The sequence below is a fragment of the Puntigrus tetrazona genome, chromosome 19 (genome assembly GCF_018831695.1).
Source record: "Puntigrus tetrazona isolate hp1 chromosome 19, ASM1883169v1, whole genome shotgun sequence".
Lineage (NCBI taxonomy): Eukaryota > Metazoa > Chordata > Actinopteri > Cypriniformes > Cyprinidae > Puntigrus > Puntigrus tetrazona.
In genome coordinates this window covers 5,403,329-5,425,087 of record NC_056717.1, presented here as the reverse complement: position 1 = coordinate 5,425,087, position 21,759 = coordinate 5,403,329, and the positions used below count along the sequence as shown (strand labels likewise).

General features: G+C 36.1%; 1 protein-coding gene and 2 non-coding genes across 6 annotated transcripts; 2 read left to right on the top strand and 1 right to left on the bottom strand.

Moving 5' to 3' along the window:
- Positions 1–299: 299 nt before the first annotated feature.
- LOC122323295 (NACHT, LRR and PYD domains-containing protein 12-like) lies at positions 300–18,039 on the bottom strand. 4 transcript variants are annotated; one of them, XM_043217024.1, is made up of 14 exons: positions 17,910–18,035; positions 14,054–14,129; positions 12,499–12,606; positions 11,529–11,598; positions 10,491–10,692; positions 8,074–9,835; positions 7,737–7,910; positions 6,621–6,794; positions 6,367–6,540; positions 5,910–6,083; positions 3,976–4,149; positions 3,547–3,720; positions 2,203–2,376; positions 300–2,036 (listed from the first exon to the last, which is right to left on the bottom strand). In XM_043217024.1, the coding sequence occupies exons 2-14, from the start codon at positions 14,104–14,106 to the stop codon at positions 1,988–1,990; spliced, it is 3,462 nt and encodes a 1,153-aa protein (XP_043072959.1). In that variant the 5' UTR covers positions 14,107–14,129; positions 17,910–18,035; the 3' UTR covers positions 300–1,987. The 4 variants fall into 4 exon arrangements, with proteins under 4 accessions (XP_043072959.1, XP_043072958.1, XP_043072960.1 ...); XM_043217023.1 differs by lacking the exon at positions 14,054–14,129 and having other exon boundaries at positions 17,910–18,039; XM_043217025.1 differs by lacking the exons at positions 300–2,036; positions 2,203–2,376; positions 14,054–14,129 and adding an exon at positions 3,831–3,884 and having other exon boundaries at positions 3,581–3,720; positions 17,910–18,039.
- A 1,830-nt stretch (positions 18,040–19,869) lies between these two features.
- LOC122324254 lies at positions 19,870–20,002 on the top strand. The gene has a single exon (XR_006247124.1). It is a non-coding gene; the product is annotated as a small nucleolar RNA SNORA9 (small nucleolar RNA).
- Positions 20,003–20,187: 185 nt separating this feature from the next.
- Positions 20,188–20,319, top strand: LOC122324255. Its single transcript, XR_006247125.1, has one exon. It is a non-coding gene; the product is annotated as a small nucleolar RNA SNORA9 (small nucleolar RNA).
- The last annotated feature ends 1,440 nt before the right edge of the window (positions 20,320–21,759 follow it).

Below are 21,759 nucleotides of genomic sequence, written 5' to 3'. Positions count from 1 at the left end.
GCACTGATTTCATGACACAACCCTGATGTCTGTTTGCTGGCTCAGTGTGTCGTCCCATTTTAGCTGTGTTGGCACAGAGCTGTGCGCTCTCATATTGCTGTGTGGCTCTCTGTGTCGTCTGATTAAATCCCCGTGTGTCACACTGAAACTCTTCCTCAAGTTTCACATTCAAAAACACTGCACCATTGTTGCTGCTGTCATTAGCACACACTGTTGAAGGGTAGATTCGCACGACCATTTGTAGAAGTTAACAGAAGACGGTCGGTGTGTAAAGAAAGAGAAGGCACAGATTTCCTCTGGACACCTCCTTTATTGGCAATACTGGGGCTGACCAGCATTTAGGTGTTTACCAAACACACAAACAAACCTGTGTTCACGGTCTCGAAAATAAAGTCACAATGCAACAATATAATATAAATCAATCTTCATTCAACAGTTAAATGATGTTACATTGACAAATCAATCAAGTATGTGAGGCATAGATATAATATTACAGCACATTAATAATACCTTTGGGCCTAGTTACACTGGGGTTTTAACAAATGTAAATGTTAAATTACAAATTACTCCCATGGTGATTGAAATTCTCTCATTTAACCACTGGCGTTATGAATGTAAAGATTGGTTTACTGTTCTTTATCAGCAGGGTTATCAGTATTATACTGCTCTCTAGTGGAAGAGTGCATCACGCCTGACTTGGTCCTTGTACAGTAGTTTTATCTTCAACTAGGAATAATTACGAGGGCACACAACTCTCTCATTTGGGAATACTGAATTCTGTTTTTAGGGGTAAGCTATTCACTTCACTTCAACACTTCATCTTCAACATTAAATAGCTTTTTGTCCTTTCATGACAGTAAAACATGATGGTTGTGATCTTTATTCTTCTAAAAATGGCCATATCTCATAACATGGTGCTCATCGTTATGCGATTTAGAGAAATGTGGGGCGGTCATCTGATGAAACGCACCGCATCAAATGTATCCAGGGCAGAATTATGTTGTTAAAGACTATTTCAAGGACTGGTTATTATTTTAATAAGGTCTGCCTCCAGGCTTGATTTCTGCAAATCCTCCGATGAAGATGTCATAATATAATATAATATGATATAATTGCCAATATTAATTTGCACTCAACAAAAACAAACCAAATAAATTGGTTTTAAAGTGAGTGGAGAATGAAGATATCGCAAGTGAAATTACTGACAGAGAAAGGTATTGTAAGTGACTTTGCTGGCAGAGAAAGTGCAGGTGACTAAGATTGCAAGAAAGGAAACATCTGGCCATGCTTTTTGAAAAAAATATGTACATTTAATGCTAATGTCTTACATTCAGTATACTGATGGTAACTGTAACAGTCTCTGTGCTATGTACACACAACAGGATCGCCAAGATGAAGGTTGAAGAGAATAATCCATTTAATTTAATTCCTCCACATACTTCAGGTTTTTGTTCTTTCCTTGTACCAAAATTGTGGCAGACCATGAGACCAAAGTATGTCCTAAATAAAAAGCTCTCATTCCATGGTGATCCTGCCTTATCTCTATCTCAAGGCCAAAGTACATTTTGGATTTTATGCATTTGCCAGAGTATGCTTACAGTGTGCATGACATAACATCCTGAGTCATACAAAGCATGCTTAGCTCGCACTTGACCCTTCAGCTATGAAGAAAATGAGACGGATAAACAACAAACTACAACAACAAAAGAAGCTGACATTGATGAGGACTTATGTAAGGTGGTTGAGCAATATTATGTCATTCTAGTTTAAATTAGTACAAAGACATATTTAAGATGCAACACTAACCAAAGATCCAACTTTTTAGTGTGTCAAGTGTCTGTATTCATGTATCCTATAAAATGGAGAATAGTTTGAGTTCGTGTCAAAATTGAAGTACGCTTTTGTCTTAGTCTGCTGGTGAATTACAAACACAACCTGACTTTCTGCTTGTGGTGTGGTTCACAACTCACTGTTTGCATTTTCTGGGTCAGTGCTGGTGTTTGACATTTGGAGAAATTAGAGGAGAAGAGAAGATACTGTAAAATACCAGAGAGACACATTAATATACAGTTTAATATTATGAGCGAGATTATAAATGATCAATATATAGGCGTACATACATAGCTTGTAATTTTGATACCTCTAAATTCTAACTTTAGTTTAATTAATCAAAAATATTTCAGAATTAAGTAAATAACTCACTCTAGTATCTTTAATTCACAGTGTGGATCCTCCAGTAGATCATTGAGCCGTTTCAATTCTGTATCTCCCAGTTTGTTACAGCCGAGACTCAGTTCTTTCAGCTGTGATGTGCTTGACCTCAGAGCAGAAATCAGAGCAGCGCAACCTTCCTCTCCGATACTACAATTATACATCCTGAGGAGAGAAGGACAACTCCTTACAACTGAGCGTTCACAAAGAGCTCGATTGATTATGTGCTGCTGCTGCTATTGCCGTCTTCCACAACATCTACAGCCAGTCACCATAAAAATGATGAGAAGGTCCTCTGTAGTGCCTTGAAACACGCAGTGTTATTCTATGTGGAGACGTAATTTCAACTGAAACAGGGCGGGACTGCTAAATATGTCCCTTTTTAAAAAAGCCAATATCATTTAGTTTATCATTTATCATTTAGAGCTTGGTAAAGCATTGGACAGTCACAGTCTATTAGATTACCCACCGGATTTAAATATGAAACGAAATGGTGATCGTAATCATGCCAAGGCTGTGTAGTTTCATTTGAGTTGTAGTTGAAGTGTTTAATATATGCAGACTCGCAGGTATGATTTGCTCCGTGAGATTATGCCTCAGGTCCGTAGACAAGTCCGGTCAGATTGTAAGGGCTGCGGCGGTTTGCATGACACAACGCAAAACCAGACCTCATTTGCCCCAATCAAAAGCATAACTACTCTGTCTGAATCGGTTCTTATCACTTACATTGTTCACTATAATTATATTTGATTTCAGGGGGTCTTTAAAGAGCCACAAAACAGTATTTATAGCTTGAATTTATTTAAAAATTACACAATTAATAAGCTGAGAGTCCTGTGACCTTTTTTAATATCAGAAGTAATCTGTCAGTGTGTTGTCGGTTTTTCCTTCACTCTGCAATGTATTTTTTTCACTGTATCAGAATACATGTGTAGTGTGAAAGCGACATTGTTTGGCGGCCATGGCAACAGTAACTAAGAAGGGCGGGTCTTTAAAACAATTACAGTTTAAAAGAGACACTAAAATTAAGCGGCTAGTGTAAAATAAATTTTGGTCAAGGTAAGCATTGGGATCAGAAAAAAAGTAGATTTGAACTTGGGTAGTTCACATTAAAAGGCAGTGCCACCGATGAAAACAATGAACTAAACAGCTACTATTCAATAGTTACTGTTTATGTAGTCTGAAATACGCCACATTTAAAGATGTTTCTAGAACCTTTTAAACCACACAATGTTTGTAATGTTACCATACTGAGTAACAATCTTTTTGCTACCATATGTTAAACATCTGGGGCACATTTTGTTTCATAATATCACATAAAAGAAAAACACTCACTGTAGTTTCTCCAGTTTACAGTGTTGATCCTGAAGTAAAACAGACAACAGCTTCACTCCCGAGTCTTGTAGTTTGTTGTAGTTCAGATCCAGTTCTCTCAGCTGTGAGGGGTTTGATCTCAGAGCTGAAGCTAGAGCCGCACAACCTCTCTCTCCAATACTGCAGTTACACAGCCTGCAGAAATAAAAAGAAAACACCTCATACTTACAGCTAAACAGGTTTATCTTCAAGAGAAATATAATAATAATAATGGAGGCACACTGTATGCAAAGATTAGTTCCGACCCTAGTCAGATTCACTTGAACCAGCTAATCAAGCACTCCTGGATCTCTTGAGAACTACAGGAAAGTGTGTTGAAGCAGGTTAGAAGTATTTTTGTCCATCATAATTTTTAGAGACTGCTGTTAATTAAAATCCATCATTTCTTACTGCAATGTCTGTAGTTTACAGTGATGATCTTTCAGTCCAGCACAGAGCGTCTTCACTCCTGAATCCTGTAGACTGCTGTAACTCAGGTTCAGCTTTGTCAGACTTGAGGATTTTGAGCTGAGAACTGAGGCCAGAGCTGAACAGCTTCTCTCTGTGAGATTACAGCGACTCACACTGGGAACAATAACATCAAATAAATGTGTTAAACTATAAACTATACAGTTAGAATAAATTGCTAAACTATGTATTAATCTCAATAAATAATATGGAAGCTAACCTCAATATATAAATGAACATATACATGTACTTATTAAAATGATTAATCACAATTAATTGCATCCAAAAAAAGCTGTCCTTTACATAATATATATGTGTGTACTGTATATATTTATTATGTATATATAAATACATACACATGCATGTATACATTTAAGATTTTTTTTTTATTTTAAATACATTTAAATGCATGGAAATATTTTCAATATATCTACTGTATGAGTGTGTATTTATATATAAATTATAAATATACACTGTACACACACATATTATGTACACTTTTTTTTATTTTGGATGAGTTTAATCATTTGACAGCAAAGAAAACCTTTTATTTTTTTCCCAAAAATATACTTGTATAATATGCTTCACAGTTGTAAAAAGGTGAGCAGATGAATACTAGTTTAGGAATTAATAATTCCTAGATGATTAATACTTCCTTTGTGTTCGGCCATGTGTTGAGGAAGGTAGCAGGTGTGCAAGGTACACCTGAAGTGAATGAAACCACATCACTTCCACTGTTAAATTTTGGGGTCATGCATCTCCTAGAGAGAGACCGGTCTTTTCCACTGTGCATGCCATTCTGGTGTCCTCACTGGTCCAGGAAGGGTGTATAGAAGGACTCCCATGCTGCTGTTAGACCCATGGTCCTCACAAGAACAGCACACATGCTGACGGGCCAGAATGTCAGGCTGTTTATCCTCCTCAAAAGCCATGTGAGCAAGGATGGAGAAGACGCTGGAAGAAGCCACCTGTGTGTTTCTTCCACCTCACTATCTTAAGGTACATTCATGCTAAATAATTTATTTGTTACATGTGTTTTATTAACCTGTCTGCTGCAGGCACATCACGTTCAGCAGACGTGAATTCTTATATTTTCATATAGTTTGTAGATGGTGAAAGAGATTCATTGTTAAGCTGCCTTTGATTGCAACTGATTTTCGGCACAGTTTTCAGATCATCTTCTTTGGACTAACATCCATTCGTTCAAAACCAAACCACCTCCACACTAGTGATGCTAACTCATGTCTACGAATTAAATCTAGTGTAAATTGTGAGGATGATGGCCTTTGAAAATCTTCTCCTCTCACAGTTTCTTGGCTCATTTTAACTTCTGTTGAACACTGTTATCTGTACAGCTATCCCATGCTCTGAATTTGTGCATTAGTTTATTAGTATCACTTAATGCAGCATTTTGATTGACTTCTGAAAATAAGTGACATTTGTATATTTTCATTTCACATGTCGTTAAACCAGCTATTACGATATTATTGCACACAATATATATACCATACACTCTAATCACGCAGAATGCGAGTGTCGCATTGTGTCAAAATCAAATAGAAATACACATGCGGATTTGCTTTCTGACAAAGTCCATATGCTGGAGTTTGTCATTAGGACAAATGGAGTGAAAGAATATTCACTTTGGCACATCTGGTTCATATCTTTGTACAGATATCAGAAGGATAAGGAAAAAGTGGATAGTTTATTTTTACTGGGATCCTGGATCATGTCAGGAATATCTTATGTGTTTTGTTTTGTTTGCTTAGCCTTCATGTCCTATTCAAACTGGTTTGCTAGAGGCCATTTTTATTGTTAGATGCAGAGAATTGTTTTATTCTTGTGATTTAAACATATACTAAAATGATAACACTCACTGTAGTGATTCCAGTTTACAGTTTGGATCCTGCAGTAGATCAGCGAGCAGCTTCACTCCTGAATCTCTTAGTTCGTTATAATTCAGATTTAGTTCTTTCAGGTGTGAGGGGTTTAATTTCAAAGCTGAAACCAGAACAGTACAAGCTTTCTCTCCAATACTACAGTTGGAAAGTCTGCAGAGAGGAGAAAAATGCACATTTACAGATTAAAACATTGAAAAAGTAAAATTGATATTAATTTTGTCTGAATAATAATGATAACAATAATAGTTATTATTAATATTGTTATTACTATTATTTATTCTTATTATTTGATTTTAGAAAAAAAAAATTGTGTGACTTCTTTATATAATAAACAGCATTTAATTAGTGTGTATTTGTAAGATTCTAAAGTTATAAAGTCCTTATTCTTATTATTATACGTCATGTCATGTTAGTTAATTAACATTATACACACATCAGTGTCTCCATTTGACACTGTGGTTCCTGCAGCAGATCAGAGAGCAGCTTCAATCCTAATTCTCCTGGTTCATTACAGCCGAGATTCAGTTCTCTCAGGTGTGAGGGCTTTGATTTCAGAACTAATGCCAGAGCAGAGCAACCTTCCTCTCCAATACTGCAGCTAGGCAGTCTCCAAAAAGAAGAAAAAAAAACATGTCAACATCACATGTCAAATCATGTTATTTAATTAAAATAATAAACAATACGCACCGTAGTGTCTTCAGTTGACAGCATGGATCCTGCAGTAGACAACAGAGCAACTTCACTCCTTTATCTCCTAATTTATTATAGCCCAAATTAAGTTCTATCAGGTGTGAGGGGTTTGATCTCAGAGCTGATAACAGTGCAGAACAGCCCTTCTCTCCAATACTGCAGTCTTCCAGCCTACAGAGAGAGCCAGTGATGTAAACTAACTGTATTTCATTACTATATTATTATTATTATTATTATTATTATTATTATTTGTATTAACATAACTTTAACTGATTAATAATGGAAAATAATCATGGCAAACTCATTTGTCAATTGGCCAAAAACACATTACATTATCACTTAAAATTGTGAGAAATACATTTTGATACGTGAAAAAACAGGATGACAACAGGAATATAATAATAATATAATAATAAAATTAACTACTAACTCTTTCTCCACCATTGGTGAGATATCTCATCAATTATGTTGCAGAGCTTCATCACCAAGGACAAGTTTTTATGGCAATCCTTGTTCTAGGTGTATTACAGTAAGGAAAGCCCTAACACATGTTCTGAATGAGTTACAGGACTTCCCAGGTTTATCGGGCTCAATAAACGACAATTGTCATAAACAGAAGCATTAGCGACAATGTAGATCATAATATTTTTAAATTAAGGATGCAATACTACTCTATAGATGGTCAGGATTGAGATTGGCAGAAACTGCGTATTATGTCACCTTTCAAATGGCCGATTCACTCAGTAGTGAAGTAAATGGTTCTTTATGAATGGTTCTTTAAATCATTAGACTAAGTAAATCATTACAATCAGACTGACTGGTGTGTGACACAGTGCGTCGCAGTGAGTTGTTATATTTGTCATCAATAAGCTGTATGAAATGTCAGATAGGTTTCAAGTGCGGTAAATGTACTAATAATTCTAACACATGATTTTTCACAGTAATTAATCTAATTAACACATTAAATTCCCAATCCTATTTCTTATGCAACAGTTAATTAAGTAAAAAAATGTGACATGGACATCTTTTTATAAGACTAAGGAACGAGACTATAAGACTAGCCCACCCCCACCCCCCCCAACTTATTGTTTAAGACACGCTGTGGTTTCTTACTGTAAGGTCTTAAGATTACAGTTCGGATCCTTCAGTCCAGTAGAGAGCAGCTTCACTCCTGAATCATGCAGTTTATTGTAACTCATGTCCAGATCCATCAGACTTGAGGAATTGGAGCTGAGAACTGGGGCCAGGGCTGAACAGCTTTCTGCTGTGAGATTACAGCCACTCACACTGGGAATGATAACATAAGCATATATTAGTCTCAGATAAAGGTAAACCAGTATTAGGATGCTGACATAAGCTGTTTACAAAAATAACATTTAAAATGCAACCTTTCTGTTGTGTACCTTTAACAATGCAATACAACATTTCACACTGTAAAGAAAATACTCACTCTGCTTTTGAAGATGCTTTTATCACTGGTAGCAGCCTCAGAAGACATTCCTCTGAATTATGATATTTGCTTAGTTTAAACTCATCCAGTTTCTTTTCTGAGTTCAGCAGCACGAACACCAGAGCTGACCACTGTGAAGGAGAGAGTGTGACAGTTGAAAGGCAACTGGTACCTGTGCGGCTTAGGTATGTTTGGACTTCCTTCACTAAAGAATGATCATTCAGTTCATTGAGACAGTGGAACAGATTGATGGATTTCTCTGAAGAGGAATTGTCCCTGATCTTCATCTTAATGTATTCAACTATTTCTTGTCTGTTGAGAGGTCTGTTTCTTGTCTTTTTCAATAGACCTCGTAAGAGAGTGTGGTTGGACTCCAGCGAGAGACCCAGCAGGAATCTGAGAAAAAGATCAAGGTGTCCATTTTCACTCTTTAAAGCCTTGTCTACTTCACTTTTCAATAAATCAGTCAAAGTTGATCTAAACATGTTAACATGTCCTGTTTGTTTGAAAAAGCAAAGAAACACATATAAAGCCGCAATAAACTCCTGGATTGTCAGATGAACAAAGCTGTACACCTTCCCCAGGTACAGCCCAAACTCCTCTCTAAAGATTTGGGTACAAACTCCTGAACACACTGATGCATCTTTGACATCAATGCCACATTCTTTCAGGTCCTCCTCATAGAAGATCAGGTTCCCCTTTTCCAGCTGTTGAAAAGCCAGATTTCCCAGTGACAGGATGCTATTTCGAGCCTGTTTAAGATCCGCATCACATTTCCCATCATATTTCAGGGATTTTAGCTTGGTCTGAAAGATCAGGAAGTGTATGAACATTTGAGTGAGAGTCTTGGGGATCTCTGTATTGTCTGCGTTACCCATCATTGTCTGTAGAACAGTGGCTGAAATCCAGCAGAAGACTGGGATGTGACACATGATGTACAGGCTTCTTGATGATTTGATGTGTCTGATGATTTTACTGGCCAAACACAGATCATTTACCTTCTTCCTGAAATATTCATCCTTCTGAGGATCATTGAAACCTCGTACATCTGTGACCAGATCAACACACTCAGGAGGGATCTGACTGGCTGCTGCTGGCCGAGAAGTGATCCAGAGGAGAGCAGAAGGAAGCAGATTCCCCTTGATGAGGTTTGTGAGCAGCACATCCACTGGGGCTGATTTTGTCACATCAGACAAACTCGGATTGTTTAGAAAATCAAGAGAAAGTCGACATTCATCCAGACCATCAAAGATAAACAGGATTTTAAAGTTATCAACATCTGTTGATGCCAATTCATTTATATGTGTAAAAAAATTACAAAGAAGCTCCATCAAACTTAGGTTTCTCTGCTTTATCAAATTCAGTTCTCTGAAAGGAAGTGGAAATATAAAATGAAAATCCTGATTTGCTTTTCCTTCAGTCCAGTCCAAAATGAACTTCTGCACTGAAACTGTTTTTCCAATTCCAGCGACTCCTTTAGTCAGCACAGTTCTGGTGGGGCTTTTTTGTCCAAGTGAAGTTCTAAATATGTCATTGCATTTGATTGATGTTCCCTGTCTTTCTGGTCTTCTGCATACTGTCTCAATCTGTCTCACCTCATGTTCATTATTGACTTCTCCACTCCCTCCCTCTGTGATGTACAGCTCTGTGTAGATCTCATGCAGCGATACAGAGTTTCCTTGACTTGATATTCCTTCATTGATTATCTGAAATTTCTTATTTAGGCTGGATTTGTGTTGTTTCAAATAAAAAGGGGCAAATCCTAAGGAGCAGAATTAAAATGTTTGTGATATACGTTACTGATACATAATAAATTCATACACAAATACTCATGGGAATTCATAAACCTAAATCTAGTTCTGTCATAAATATGCAAAACATGCTAGAAATGTGTCTGATACATGTTAAAACATAAAATGCTAGACAGATTCTAGCAACTTGTTAAACATGGTTACACAATGAAAAAAGTGCTTGTAACATGCTAATACATCACTGTGCTATTAGGGTCTGAAGTGGTCTGATATGGCCTGTATAAATTTGTGCTAGACTTCATCTTTTGACTGATGAAAAAAAGATACTGTAACACTTTATTTCGATGGCCCACTTTAGACATTATATTAACAGTTAGTAACTTTTCAACTGCATATCAACTAGCAGTCATTAGAGTATTAGTAGACTGTCTTTATGACTTACTACATCTTCATGTCTTTATGACTTACCACAGCATACTACATACTGATGAGAAACTTTGTAAGTATATGCCAACTTATTCTACTAACCCCAAACCTACAGTAACAGTCTACTCTGAGAGACATGTAAATTAAAAAAATTAAGACTTTGGCAAGCCACCATCAGAGTTTGTCTATAATCTTTGGAGAATGTGTGTTTTTACTAAGTAAGTGACACACAGCTCTTACTGGTCTGTAGAGTGAGAGCAAGGTCTGTCTGGTTCATCTTTTTCAGGACATTCAGTGTGATTTTCAGAAGCCCGTCTCTGACTTTGTTTTGACCTTCATCCTCCTCTTCTCTCTCAAAGCGTGATGGGTTGTCTAGGCTAAGAACTCTCTTGAACATCTCCAGCTCTTTCTTCATCAGAGCAATGATTTTGTGCTCAAGATTCTGAAATTGATAAACATTCACACAATGAACATCCGTTTAGCAACCGATGGATCAATGTACTCCTGGTATCACTACATTTAATTAATTCATTGATATAAATAAAAGATATCAAACAGCGAATAAGTTCTGCAGACTAATGTTACTATTGCAGGTTTCTGATATTTAAGAAAAAAACAAAAACAAAACGAGAATACAATCATATTTTTCCCCCTTCAATATAATACTGAGACTAACAAAAAATCATGCTGCAACAAAAAGAAACCTTAATAATAATAACGATAATAATAATAAAACCTAAAATTACCTGCTTGCATAAATGTTGCACACCATTTAAAAATGGGTTATGATGCGGTTTTCAGAATTAAGCAATCGTATTTAAACTCTTAAAAGAAATGTAACTATAATACACTGGTCATCAGTTGAGTAGTGAATACATATGTCCTAAATATATCCGTGAAAAATAAACCAAACTCTAAAATATCATATAACATATCCTGGATTATTCATATTCCTGAACTATGGGGTAAGGTAGTCCAACAGAATGCATTACTAAAATGTCAACTTACTGTGATATGCAATTAGAGACACACTAACAGGTTTCCATTCATAGACATAATAGTTTTAATGCTTTACAAACTGCATTTTCTATTTTCTAACCATACACCTTAACATCACAGGAAATATTGTGCATTTTTAGATTTTCAAAAAAAAACAAAACAATTCTATAATTCCTCATTGGGAGAAATGTCTCCACAAGGTCATAAATTACCAGTATTACTTATCACATTTGGTCCCCATAATGTAGGGAATACCAGGACACATAAAAACACTCTTACCTGAAAGATAGACTCCAATTGCTCCTGTTGAGTAGAGTTTGATTCTAACTTTGGTTCATCCATTTTGTTTCTGTAAATGGTCAGAGCATTTCTAGTTATTACCAGTTTAATAAACTAACAGGTAACACTTTATAGTAATTGCATTCTATGAATAATAAGTTAAGCATTAGTAAATAGTCAGTTTATACTTTATAAAGCATATATATAAAGCATATATGTAAGGTATATATATATATATATGTATTTTCATACTTTATTAACAATTCTTTTTAATCAAATTCTAAATAATTTACAAACCAGTTATTTAGGAGTTGTCATTGGTTCATAAGATAATTTAGAAAGTGAAAGAAAATGTACATTTGTAAATGTTATTATTTAGACACATGATAATAGTTGTTTAGTGTTTTAGGAAACTGCTTTATTAACGCATGTTCTGGCTGTAATTCATGATTAGTTCAGGTATTTATAAAGCATTTAGTAGCCGCTAACCGTCTGCTTTTGTTAACTCATCTAAAGTGAGGAATATTTATACCTTGTCAAGTATTTATGAAGAAAATGTAAAGGCTTGTTTATCTTCCAAACAGAAACTTTAAACAAAATACAAAATACAGAAACATTTTTTCAAAAATTTATTGCAGTTATATAATATTATTATTTTATTTATTTTATTTTTGTATTTATTTATTTTATTTTTGCATCTTAAAATAAATAGTTTTAAATAGAGTTCTATAAATCAATCATAAAAACACATAAACATATACATATACATATATATATATATATATATATATATATATATATATATATATATATATATACACACACACACACTTCTCTTTACTGTAAACTATAGCGCACAGGTAAATATCTGTCCATCAGTGTTCCCTCCCCTGCACCACAGACTTTTCCAGCTCAGAGAATACAGTATAAAGAACTAATTGAATCTTGTAAATCACGATGATGTCCTTACCTTCCATTATCAGGATAATATGTGTCACTGAAATTAGGTGGTATCCTTAATGACTGGTCACTCTTTATAGACATACAGCTGGGTTCAGGAGATTTTCTCTGAATCACACTAACACAACAACAACAACAACAACAACAACAACAACAATTTAACAACATTTCTCACACCTGTATTAATTTCAACAAACGTCCCTCATACGCCCCCTTCTTTTTCTATTAAAAATCTACATTCACACTGCTAGCCTTTGTGCGTAATTATTATTATTATCAGTATGAAAGATCAAGGTTTTGAACTAAACCGCATGCATAAAAGAACAATACAAACAGGGTTTCCAGATTTTCACAACAAAATCTGCTTCAGTGCTTCCTAACATTTTCACAGAGGTAATATGTGCGTTTGTGGGGTTGCATCAAACCCCAAATGAAAAAAACAACCCGTGGAAACAGAGGAAAAAGTATCCCATGTGCAATTCAGATGCTGCACGAAAAATAACCTGAATTCTCCTTTACAACTGCTTGAATTTGAATACCCATGACAAAATTCGCCGTTCAACAACACAGTCAGTTAAGTGAATGAAAACATCTGAGAAAGAAATTGCATCACTGTGTTGGATCCATGCATGGCTTAAAGTGACAGCAGCCTACAAATATCTGCTGTGGTCATATTCAAACAAAACACATCTTTGACAAAGACTAAACTATGTTTAATGTACACAGAATATATAATGAATGAATTATTTCAGTATCTGAATAACACCAACATTATTTGTAACTTTGATAGCTGACCAATGATAAGCAAGTGATGGTGTGCTGGCTATAATGGCGCCTACAGTGTTGCAATACGCAAGTGTGAGTTTTTATTACGTGATCACTATCGCTTTGTATCAACATACACAAACTTTTTAGCCAAAAATTGTTAGCCAATCATAGCAGTGGGCATTTACTCCTGAGTTTACAATCATCCACACCTATTCAGACAGAATGTTCTGGGGTTAAAAAAGGACAGAAAATTCTAAATTATGTTGTTCGTTGGTTTAAAATCTTATATATAAAACAGTATAAAAACAGAGGCAGTTCATGACCCTTTAATAATGTTTTCATATAACATAACCATGCAAGTGCATTTGATAGAGATACCGTTTACAAACCAGACCATTTTTTTATATTTAGTGCAATTAAACATGTTTAAAAAAAGAAATGTCATTGTTATATGCAGCACAGCACAAATATTAAAGTTAAAACTGGCCATTTGGATGGAAAATGACTGGAGACTTATTTTGATTTATCCACTTTTTTCATGAATTCTCAAAAAATGTAATATTATTCTCACAGATGTCCCCATTTCCACAAATATCACTCATATACCTTTTCCCTGTCTTTTAGAGCCTCTGAATCTGAATTTTTTTTGACGATCAGTTTATGCTTAGGCATTTATGGCCTTACTCTGAAGAATGAAATGTGTTCTTTTGTTAATCATAAAAGAGTTAACAACTTACATGCAATCGTGTTTAGCACTTTGTTTACTTTGCTTGGACAATATATAAATCTTTTCCCACCTCTTTGGTGTGTTTGTTTCAGTTTCCCCAGAGAGACTCTTTTCTGAGGCCATGGCACCAGCTGTGTATCCGATACCTGCAAAAACATGAGCTGTGTCAGATACCAGGGATGGTGTAGGGTGACTTCTAGGGCTCCAGGTACAAGTTTATGTTTTGTTTGGTTGTTTGTTTTTCCCTCAAAAGCCCCAAATCTATGTAGTTGTTTAAAACTCAAATCTGATCAAATCAATTTGTTGCTGATGCCGTAGCTCCAGGCGATCGCCCGGCGCTCAGACTCAAGCTCGGCTAGTGCTTCTGACATTTGCCACTGGAGATACAAATCATTTTAGGTAACGTTATATTTAAGAGGCATTCGTGGCACTTTACTTGTTCCTGATCATATAGTTTTGGCTAACCGCAAAATTACACCTACGGAGGGTACTAGCTGGGCTCAGTCCTTCAGAAATCACTCCAATATGTTCATTTATTATCTGTGCTTTTTTTTAGATTTCTATTTATATAGTAATCCTGAACAAAGGCTATAGACTTACACATGACCACTACTGAACACCTGAACTTAACTAAACCAATGCGAATTGATGGGTCTTCCAGTGTTCAGTGTGGACCAGTTTGTAAGTGAGCAGTTGGGGGATGATTGTGATAAATGCTGAACTTTTTATGTGTTGCATGGCTAGCCGTTCAAAGCACTTTGTGATGAGAGGGGTAAGTCACCGAAGCAGGACGGAGATGACTTCTTTTGAATTAGGATGAAGATGGTAGTTTTGAAGCATGTTGTTGAAAGTGTCCGTGAAGAGTTTCACTGCACAGTCTTTCAGTGCACGGCCAGAAATGTTGTTAGGGACCGGAGCTGTTTGCATTTTAACAAACGAAGAATGTTTGTGGTCTGTTAGGAAGCACAGACGTTTCTCTCGTCGATAGCCAGGCATTTTCTAGGAGCGACGGCATTAGAGGAGGAGCAACTATAACGACATGCGGCTAATCCCGCCCTCTCTAAACCAAGCCACACTGTGCTGCACTGTAACACAAAGTGGTACAACTCAGCCTCATAAATAATGGAAATTCCCTATCATATTGCACATGTGCAAGCAGTTTGACTTCATTGCCAGATGAGAGCAGAGTAGACAGAGTTTAGAGCACAGGGAAGAGTTTAGTCACGGCCCTGGAAATTATGACAATGTGCTGGAGAATGTAGACTGAACATGACCAGCACACGGATGTGAATGGCACACAGGACGTTTTAATCCTGCTTTTGGCCGAAAAACCTGTCAGATTAAGAGCGCTGTGATCTTACTGAGAGAGTGCCTGATCAAATCAAAGAAAATTTGGTACCTGGTTCAGTGGTGATGGGTATAGTAATTGGAAGAGTTTGTCTTTCCGGATAAAATGCATTAAAATCTTTGGACTACGAGAAGCACGAGGAGATTTTGTCAGAAAGACTAACAACCAACAGCCATTAATCTGGTTAGCGGTTACCTGTCAGTGGTGATAAGAACTGTAAACTGTGAGACATTAAAAGGTGTTTCCATTTAGGAGTATTTTGTTGGCTTTCTCAATGTAGTAGATACCACAGGTAAGGTAAGACCTTGATCCACTAGGGTTGGATATTTCCTGTTGCGGGCGGTCTTATGATAATGGAAGTAACGTGCAGGGAAAGAAAAAATAGGTGTTGAAAAAAAGCTCTTTATGTTCCTTGTGGAAGTCATAGTCTCATCCTTGTTGAAGCTGATGCAGCCATATCATCCGGGGAGCAAGTCAGCTTTCACAGATGGTGCATTTTCATAAAACACGTGAAAGACAGGGAAAGCACTGTCAACAGCTAGATGGGAGTGTAGGGTTAGCAGTGCTAAAGCAGTGTTCCTGAAATGGTGAAAGCTTTATCTGCTCCAATAGAGCATGCTGCACTGAAACACGAGGCACGTGATGTTTCTACAGCTGGAAGTATCTGCAGAGAGACGCAGACGTGGCCTTTCGTTTTCATTTTAACCTGATCAAAAGAGTGAGGAAGACTCTGCAGAGCCCTACGGTCTCGACTGAGACTTCAGTATGAAGGAAGAGATCAAACTATATCAACCCCAGGGGAACTATTACAGAGGAAAGGGAGTTTCCCCTGCAACTCGTAGACACAACATTTCTTTCATGAAGATGATTAAAATCGTCTAAGGTGTGTCTCAGAAGAGGCTTTTTTCACTGGCTGTTCTCTCCACTGAACATGAGTTCAGGAAGTCATTACACACAGGATGTCTTATATACAGATTTAATTAGATGAAAATGTTGGGACAGAGTTAGAAATAAGAGTCAATTATCTGTAAAATGTAAATAATACAGGTCTTTGCCAGTCCATCCACAGCAACAGCCAATGCAATTTGTTTTTTTGTTTTCTTTTTTTTTATTTAATTTCAGATCTCGATCTATGCATTGTCTTTTGTGTGTTTTAGTTCCTGCGTGGTGCTCTAGTCTTGATACGTCAGCAGCGTCTGAAATGGACGTCGAGAACTACAATACATTCCAGGATACAGAAATACTGCATTAATGTTAAAGTGTTAAAAATGGTTACATTAAATGTGAATTAAGTTTTTTTTTTATTTTGTTTATCAATTGTATTACATTTTTCATTGATAAACGTCCAGGCTGCTGCCTGCCCTGACCATTGCATGCAATGAAACACGCATGTTTGGGACTCGGCCTGTTTTGACCATGCCGTGTTTAAATAAAGCTTGCACTTGGATCTATCATCATCGTCACTTTGATTCCTCATTAGAGGTCCTGAACTTATATTTGGCGGCAGGCTTAACTCTGAAGCGTTCAGTTCCCCCTAAACACATTGGTCATTTTTACAGGGGGGTCCTCCAGAACGGCTTTGAGAGTCACTTTATGAGCGTTTGACTTTTTCATTTGAGTATCATATAGGCCTTCAACAGAAATGTAAAGGTATTCAAGGCCACGCGTCAAAATAATGGATTACCTTGAAGTCACTGTGGCAGAAAAAAGTCAGCACTAAAAGTATTACAGGCTTATTATAAAGCGATTTTCAGACAGTATTTCTTAGATGTTTTTAATTTGTAATATTAAATCCCCTTTATTTTCCATAAAAAATTGTTTCATTTTTCATTTATGAAAAAAATGCATTTAATTAACATTTTATGCCTTAAAACAACAGTAAATACACAACACAGCATTTCTAAGGGAAAAAAAAAAAACATATTTTAAGAGTAAAAGAAAATAGTTTTCATGAGTTCAAATCATCCGACATGCTAATACAGAATTTGGTAATAATAAAACCATTTTTGTTAAACATTCAAAAAATTAATATTACGTTTACTTTTTTTATCAATAAAATTCCATTTAATTTAACCATTAAAGGGTGGAAAAGGGAAACTCTGCAGGAAACGGTGAGATTTTAATAAGGTGTTTATATATCGACTTTAATGATTACAGTCATTTTTAATCACGAAACTTAAACAATTAATAGTTTTCACGTTTTAGACAAGACGCTTAATAATATTCTATTTTTTTTTTTTTTAGATCAAAGCTAATAAGGATGCTCCAAATGATTTGCTAAGCTTGAAATAAATAGGTATGAGTATCAAGTTATCAAGCTCCAAGTTACCCTTGATGTACAAAAAAGAAGAAGCTCACAGATAAGAAATCCAGGATTCTTCACGATTAAGACTCTCTGCATGCCAACTTTGTTAATGCGAGTCAGTGGCAAAAGCGAAACTTACGAACAACTTTTTTTGTTGCCTTGATTTCGGTTTTTAACATAACTGCGGCACACAAACCTCTCGGTGATTTTTGTAGCGGCCTGACTTCTGCAAAGCCTGGACATTTTTACAGCTTTTAAAAGGGGTGTCATTACCTGAAGCGCAGCTGCTTTCTCTCCGCTCCTCGTTGCAGGAAGTAGAGTTTTCCTTGATGAGCTGACTGTGTGGGTCGTGCGGAGTCTTCTGGGGTCGGGTTCATCCGCTGCGGGTCTCGTCTGAGCTGCACACCCGCAACGTTTTTACGACGTTTTACAGCGTTGGTTTGGTTTTTACTTTGGTTGCAGTTCAAGTACAATAAAAAAAACAAACAAAAAAATGTTTTAAATAGTGTTTTTGATAAAAAAAAAAAAATAATAATAAAAACATCAAATAAGCTTTGCATGAGATCCAATGATATTCTTAGAAATTAGTGCGTCCCTTACGTATATATATATATATATATATATATATATATATATATATATATATATATATATATATATATATATATATATATATATATATATATATATATATATATTTTTTTTTTTTTTTTTTTAATGTGAAAAACGGCTCAACATTCAGGTAAAATGGGTAAATTCAGGTAAAATTACATTTTAAATGAATAATTCATTAAACAATGCAATTTCAAATGATTTAAGTATGTGTTTGTATTGATAGATTTCAGTTTTTTTACCGTTTATGTCTAAAAGTGTGTGTGTGTGTGTGTGTGCGCGCTCGCGCAGCCCACTTTATCTGAAAATGACCCATTAGCTCAACCAGCCATTTCTACTTAAGTTACATTTTTCACAAAAATCAAATGCTTTTATAAATTGAACCGTTTTATTTGAAGGAGCACGTGAAAGCATTGTTCATAAACGCGTGCTTTGTTGCTAAGCTTACTTATATATGCTTTAGTGCCCTTAATAGTGATGAATGAACTGTGGTGTCAGGCTCAACTTCTCCGACAAGCCTTGTGTAACACTCTGCCCTGACCGCTTAACAAACTCACCAATAAAATGATTGTTACATATCAACAAGCATTGAAGCCGCAATGTTAGATCAGTTATACTATTGTGATTTTCTGTAAAAAACAAAACAATGAATGACATATGTTACTACAGCCTTATTAAGCCCAAATGCAACTTTGCAAAAACGTTCTGTTTGTGTATAAAATCAGTAAAATAACAGTGATATAGACTGAGCAATATCAAAAGGACTTTCATTTGCCTTTGCTTGTTTAATTGATTTATCTGAATCTAATAATCAGTTTATTTATTGTTGTTTCATAGTTGATTGGTATGGACACATGCACAGGAAGAACCGCCACGGGGCATTGTTTACCCATCAATATTCAAAGTCTCCCAGTCACCGACTTTTACTATATATATATATATATATATATATATATATATATATATATATATATATATATATATATATATATATATATATATATATAAGAATAAACGTGCATGATAAAAGAGAAACATTTGTCTCGTTCACGAGTCTAATCGTCGTGAAGTGGACGCGGCACTTCACACGTCTGTCCAGAGGGTAGCAGTAATGCGCCAAAAAAGTAGTGCGAGCTGCAGCAAACCTCAGAAGAAGAAAAAAGCACACCGACCGACGTGTTTCCGGTTCCTTCTTTCTCTTCAGGACTGCTGCAGAAGCGTCGGGCTCTGCTTCGGCTCTCCTTTAAGGTGAGATTTTAATATCGTTATTTATGTCGCGTGAGTTTTGTTTATTTGAATGTGGTATATTGCGAGTGCACGATGTTTTAGTTATATTAGTTTGCTGTGTAGTACGGAGTATATTATTTTTGCCTAGTAATATTTAAAAAAAGAGACCTTTTTAACTTTTAAACTTGGTCAACACTTTTTAAATCAGTTTTATTATTGCTTTTATTGGTCTTCGCTAAACTGGGTGCTTTATATTAAAAAAAAACACACACACGTGGTCATTAGGGTCCACGTGTTTATAAGAGAGTAGATGCTCACATCCAACTCCTGTATATACTTTTAAAGTCGAGTACCTGTAAATGTTTCGGGTGGTGATATGAAGCGTGTTGCTCGCCCGCAGGCCGTTCAGCGAGGGCGAGTCTGAGGTGGCTCTGTCTTTTCCTGTGGTGTCTGCTAGATACACGTGAGGTGGTTTGAGACCCTGCTGTCTCCTCCGTGCAGCACGGTTATAGAAACCCCAGACAGCGCTTTAAATCCTTCTGCGCAATGTAAGCGTCTTCTTGGGACGTACTGAAACGTCTAATTTCTGTTCTTTGAAGCCTTCAGACGACGTCCATCCGGCCACCTCAAAGTTGCGCGTCGGCCACGAGTTTGGTAAGCAGTTCATTCTTCTTTTCAAAGCCACGGTTTATACACGCAAGAGAAGTCATTATTGCAGGCTTGACCAGCAAGGCATAGTCTCTGTGATTCTGGCCTTTCCTGTAACGCCTGCTAGAGAGACTGAGGTGGTTTGAGGCCTGCTGTGGTGCCCTTCACAGCATGGTTATATAATCTTCAGACATTTCAATTAGCTGTCCAATGTTTTGCTTAACATATAAAAAAGTGGTCCTCATGTAAAGTGTAATTTTTTTTGTCCTTCACAGGGAGTAACGCCTGCTTTGCTGTGGTGTTTCTGAGGCAAGAACGGGACAGTGAGATTGACACGTGCACAAAACAATCAGATGTGGTCGGATCAAATGCTGTTTTATATCTCAGGGGTGTTTGAGTAGGTATTTTGAATAATTGTTCTGCTTAAAGAAAATAAATAAAAAGTGCAAAAATCCTTGTCTGTTTTTTTTCCCCCTCTGTGGCAGATAAGTCAAACCCGGCGCTGTGTAACAAGTAGCTGTCTGTACATTATCCTTCTGCTTGTATATAGTTAAGATAAATGGACATTTAATTTTCATTTTAACTTGCTTGTAATAAAGAAGGGCTTACCGACCGATTCATACAGCGTTAGTTTCCTTAAATTGTATGTTTTGGTAAACTATAATTTGAAAAGTCTTGGATATACTGGAATCAACTTTATGCTGCAAAATATTCTTTTCATTGTGCATTCATTGTAATGTAATCACAATCAGACTGAACCCAAGCACGGTTTCACTAAGTTACTTCCAGTTAAACGTCCTCTTTGTCTTGAGTTGTTAAAATTTGAAAGGTAGAGGGTAAAAACAAGTAAGGTTGACCATATTCAGATGAACACATGATATGCAGCTCATTTATTTCATGGCAAATCCATTTATTGCTTTAATTTACCTTTTCATTACCTTCAAATCAGTTTTGGAAAGAGGCTTTTTGGTATTAAATTAATTTTATACAGTACAAAAATAGGTCTTCTGGGGAGAAAAAATGTGTATCGCTGTATTTGGTCTCCTCTGTCTCACATTTTAGAGGGGACTACGTGTTCAGATGCACCTGTTAAAGGCACTGTGTTTATAGTGTAACAGTCATAGGTAAACACAAAGGATACGGTTGACTGCAAAAGCGCTTTTTTTGTCATTTTCAGCCAGAGTATGTGAATGTAAGAATTCCTACATCAAGAAGGGTTTTCTAGACAACACAATATATATTGATCTAGTTTTCAGAAAAAAACGAGTCCAAGTAATCTACCAATGTTTCTGCTTGAAATAAGATTAATGGGCTCACCCCTTAGGCAGATTATTTAGCTTGTTCTAGGAAAAATTCACTTAATTTGGACTTTTTTTTTTCTAAAAACGAGACAATAGTTTTTACTTTTACTGATTGACGCATTTCTAGATATTGACCAAAAACAATATAAGCTAGAAGCGTATTTTTTGCTGTTGGTTGGATGTGTGTCTGTCCATCACACCATTTAAAACATACAGCCGAGTTTCGAGTGGTTTATGGTCCCCGCTGCACAGGTCAGAAAAATAAAGGTGACAACACGAAGGAGTATTTAACACAGACTGACTGTAAGAGGCTAATAAAACATTATCTACACGTG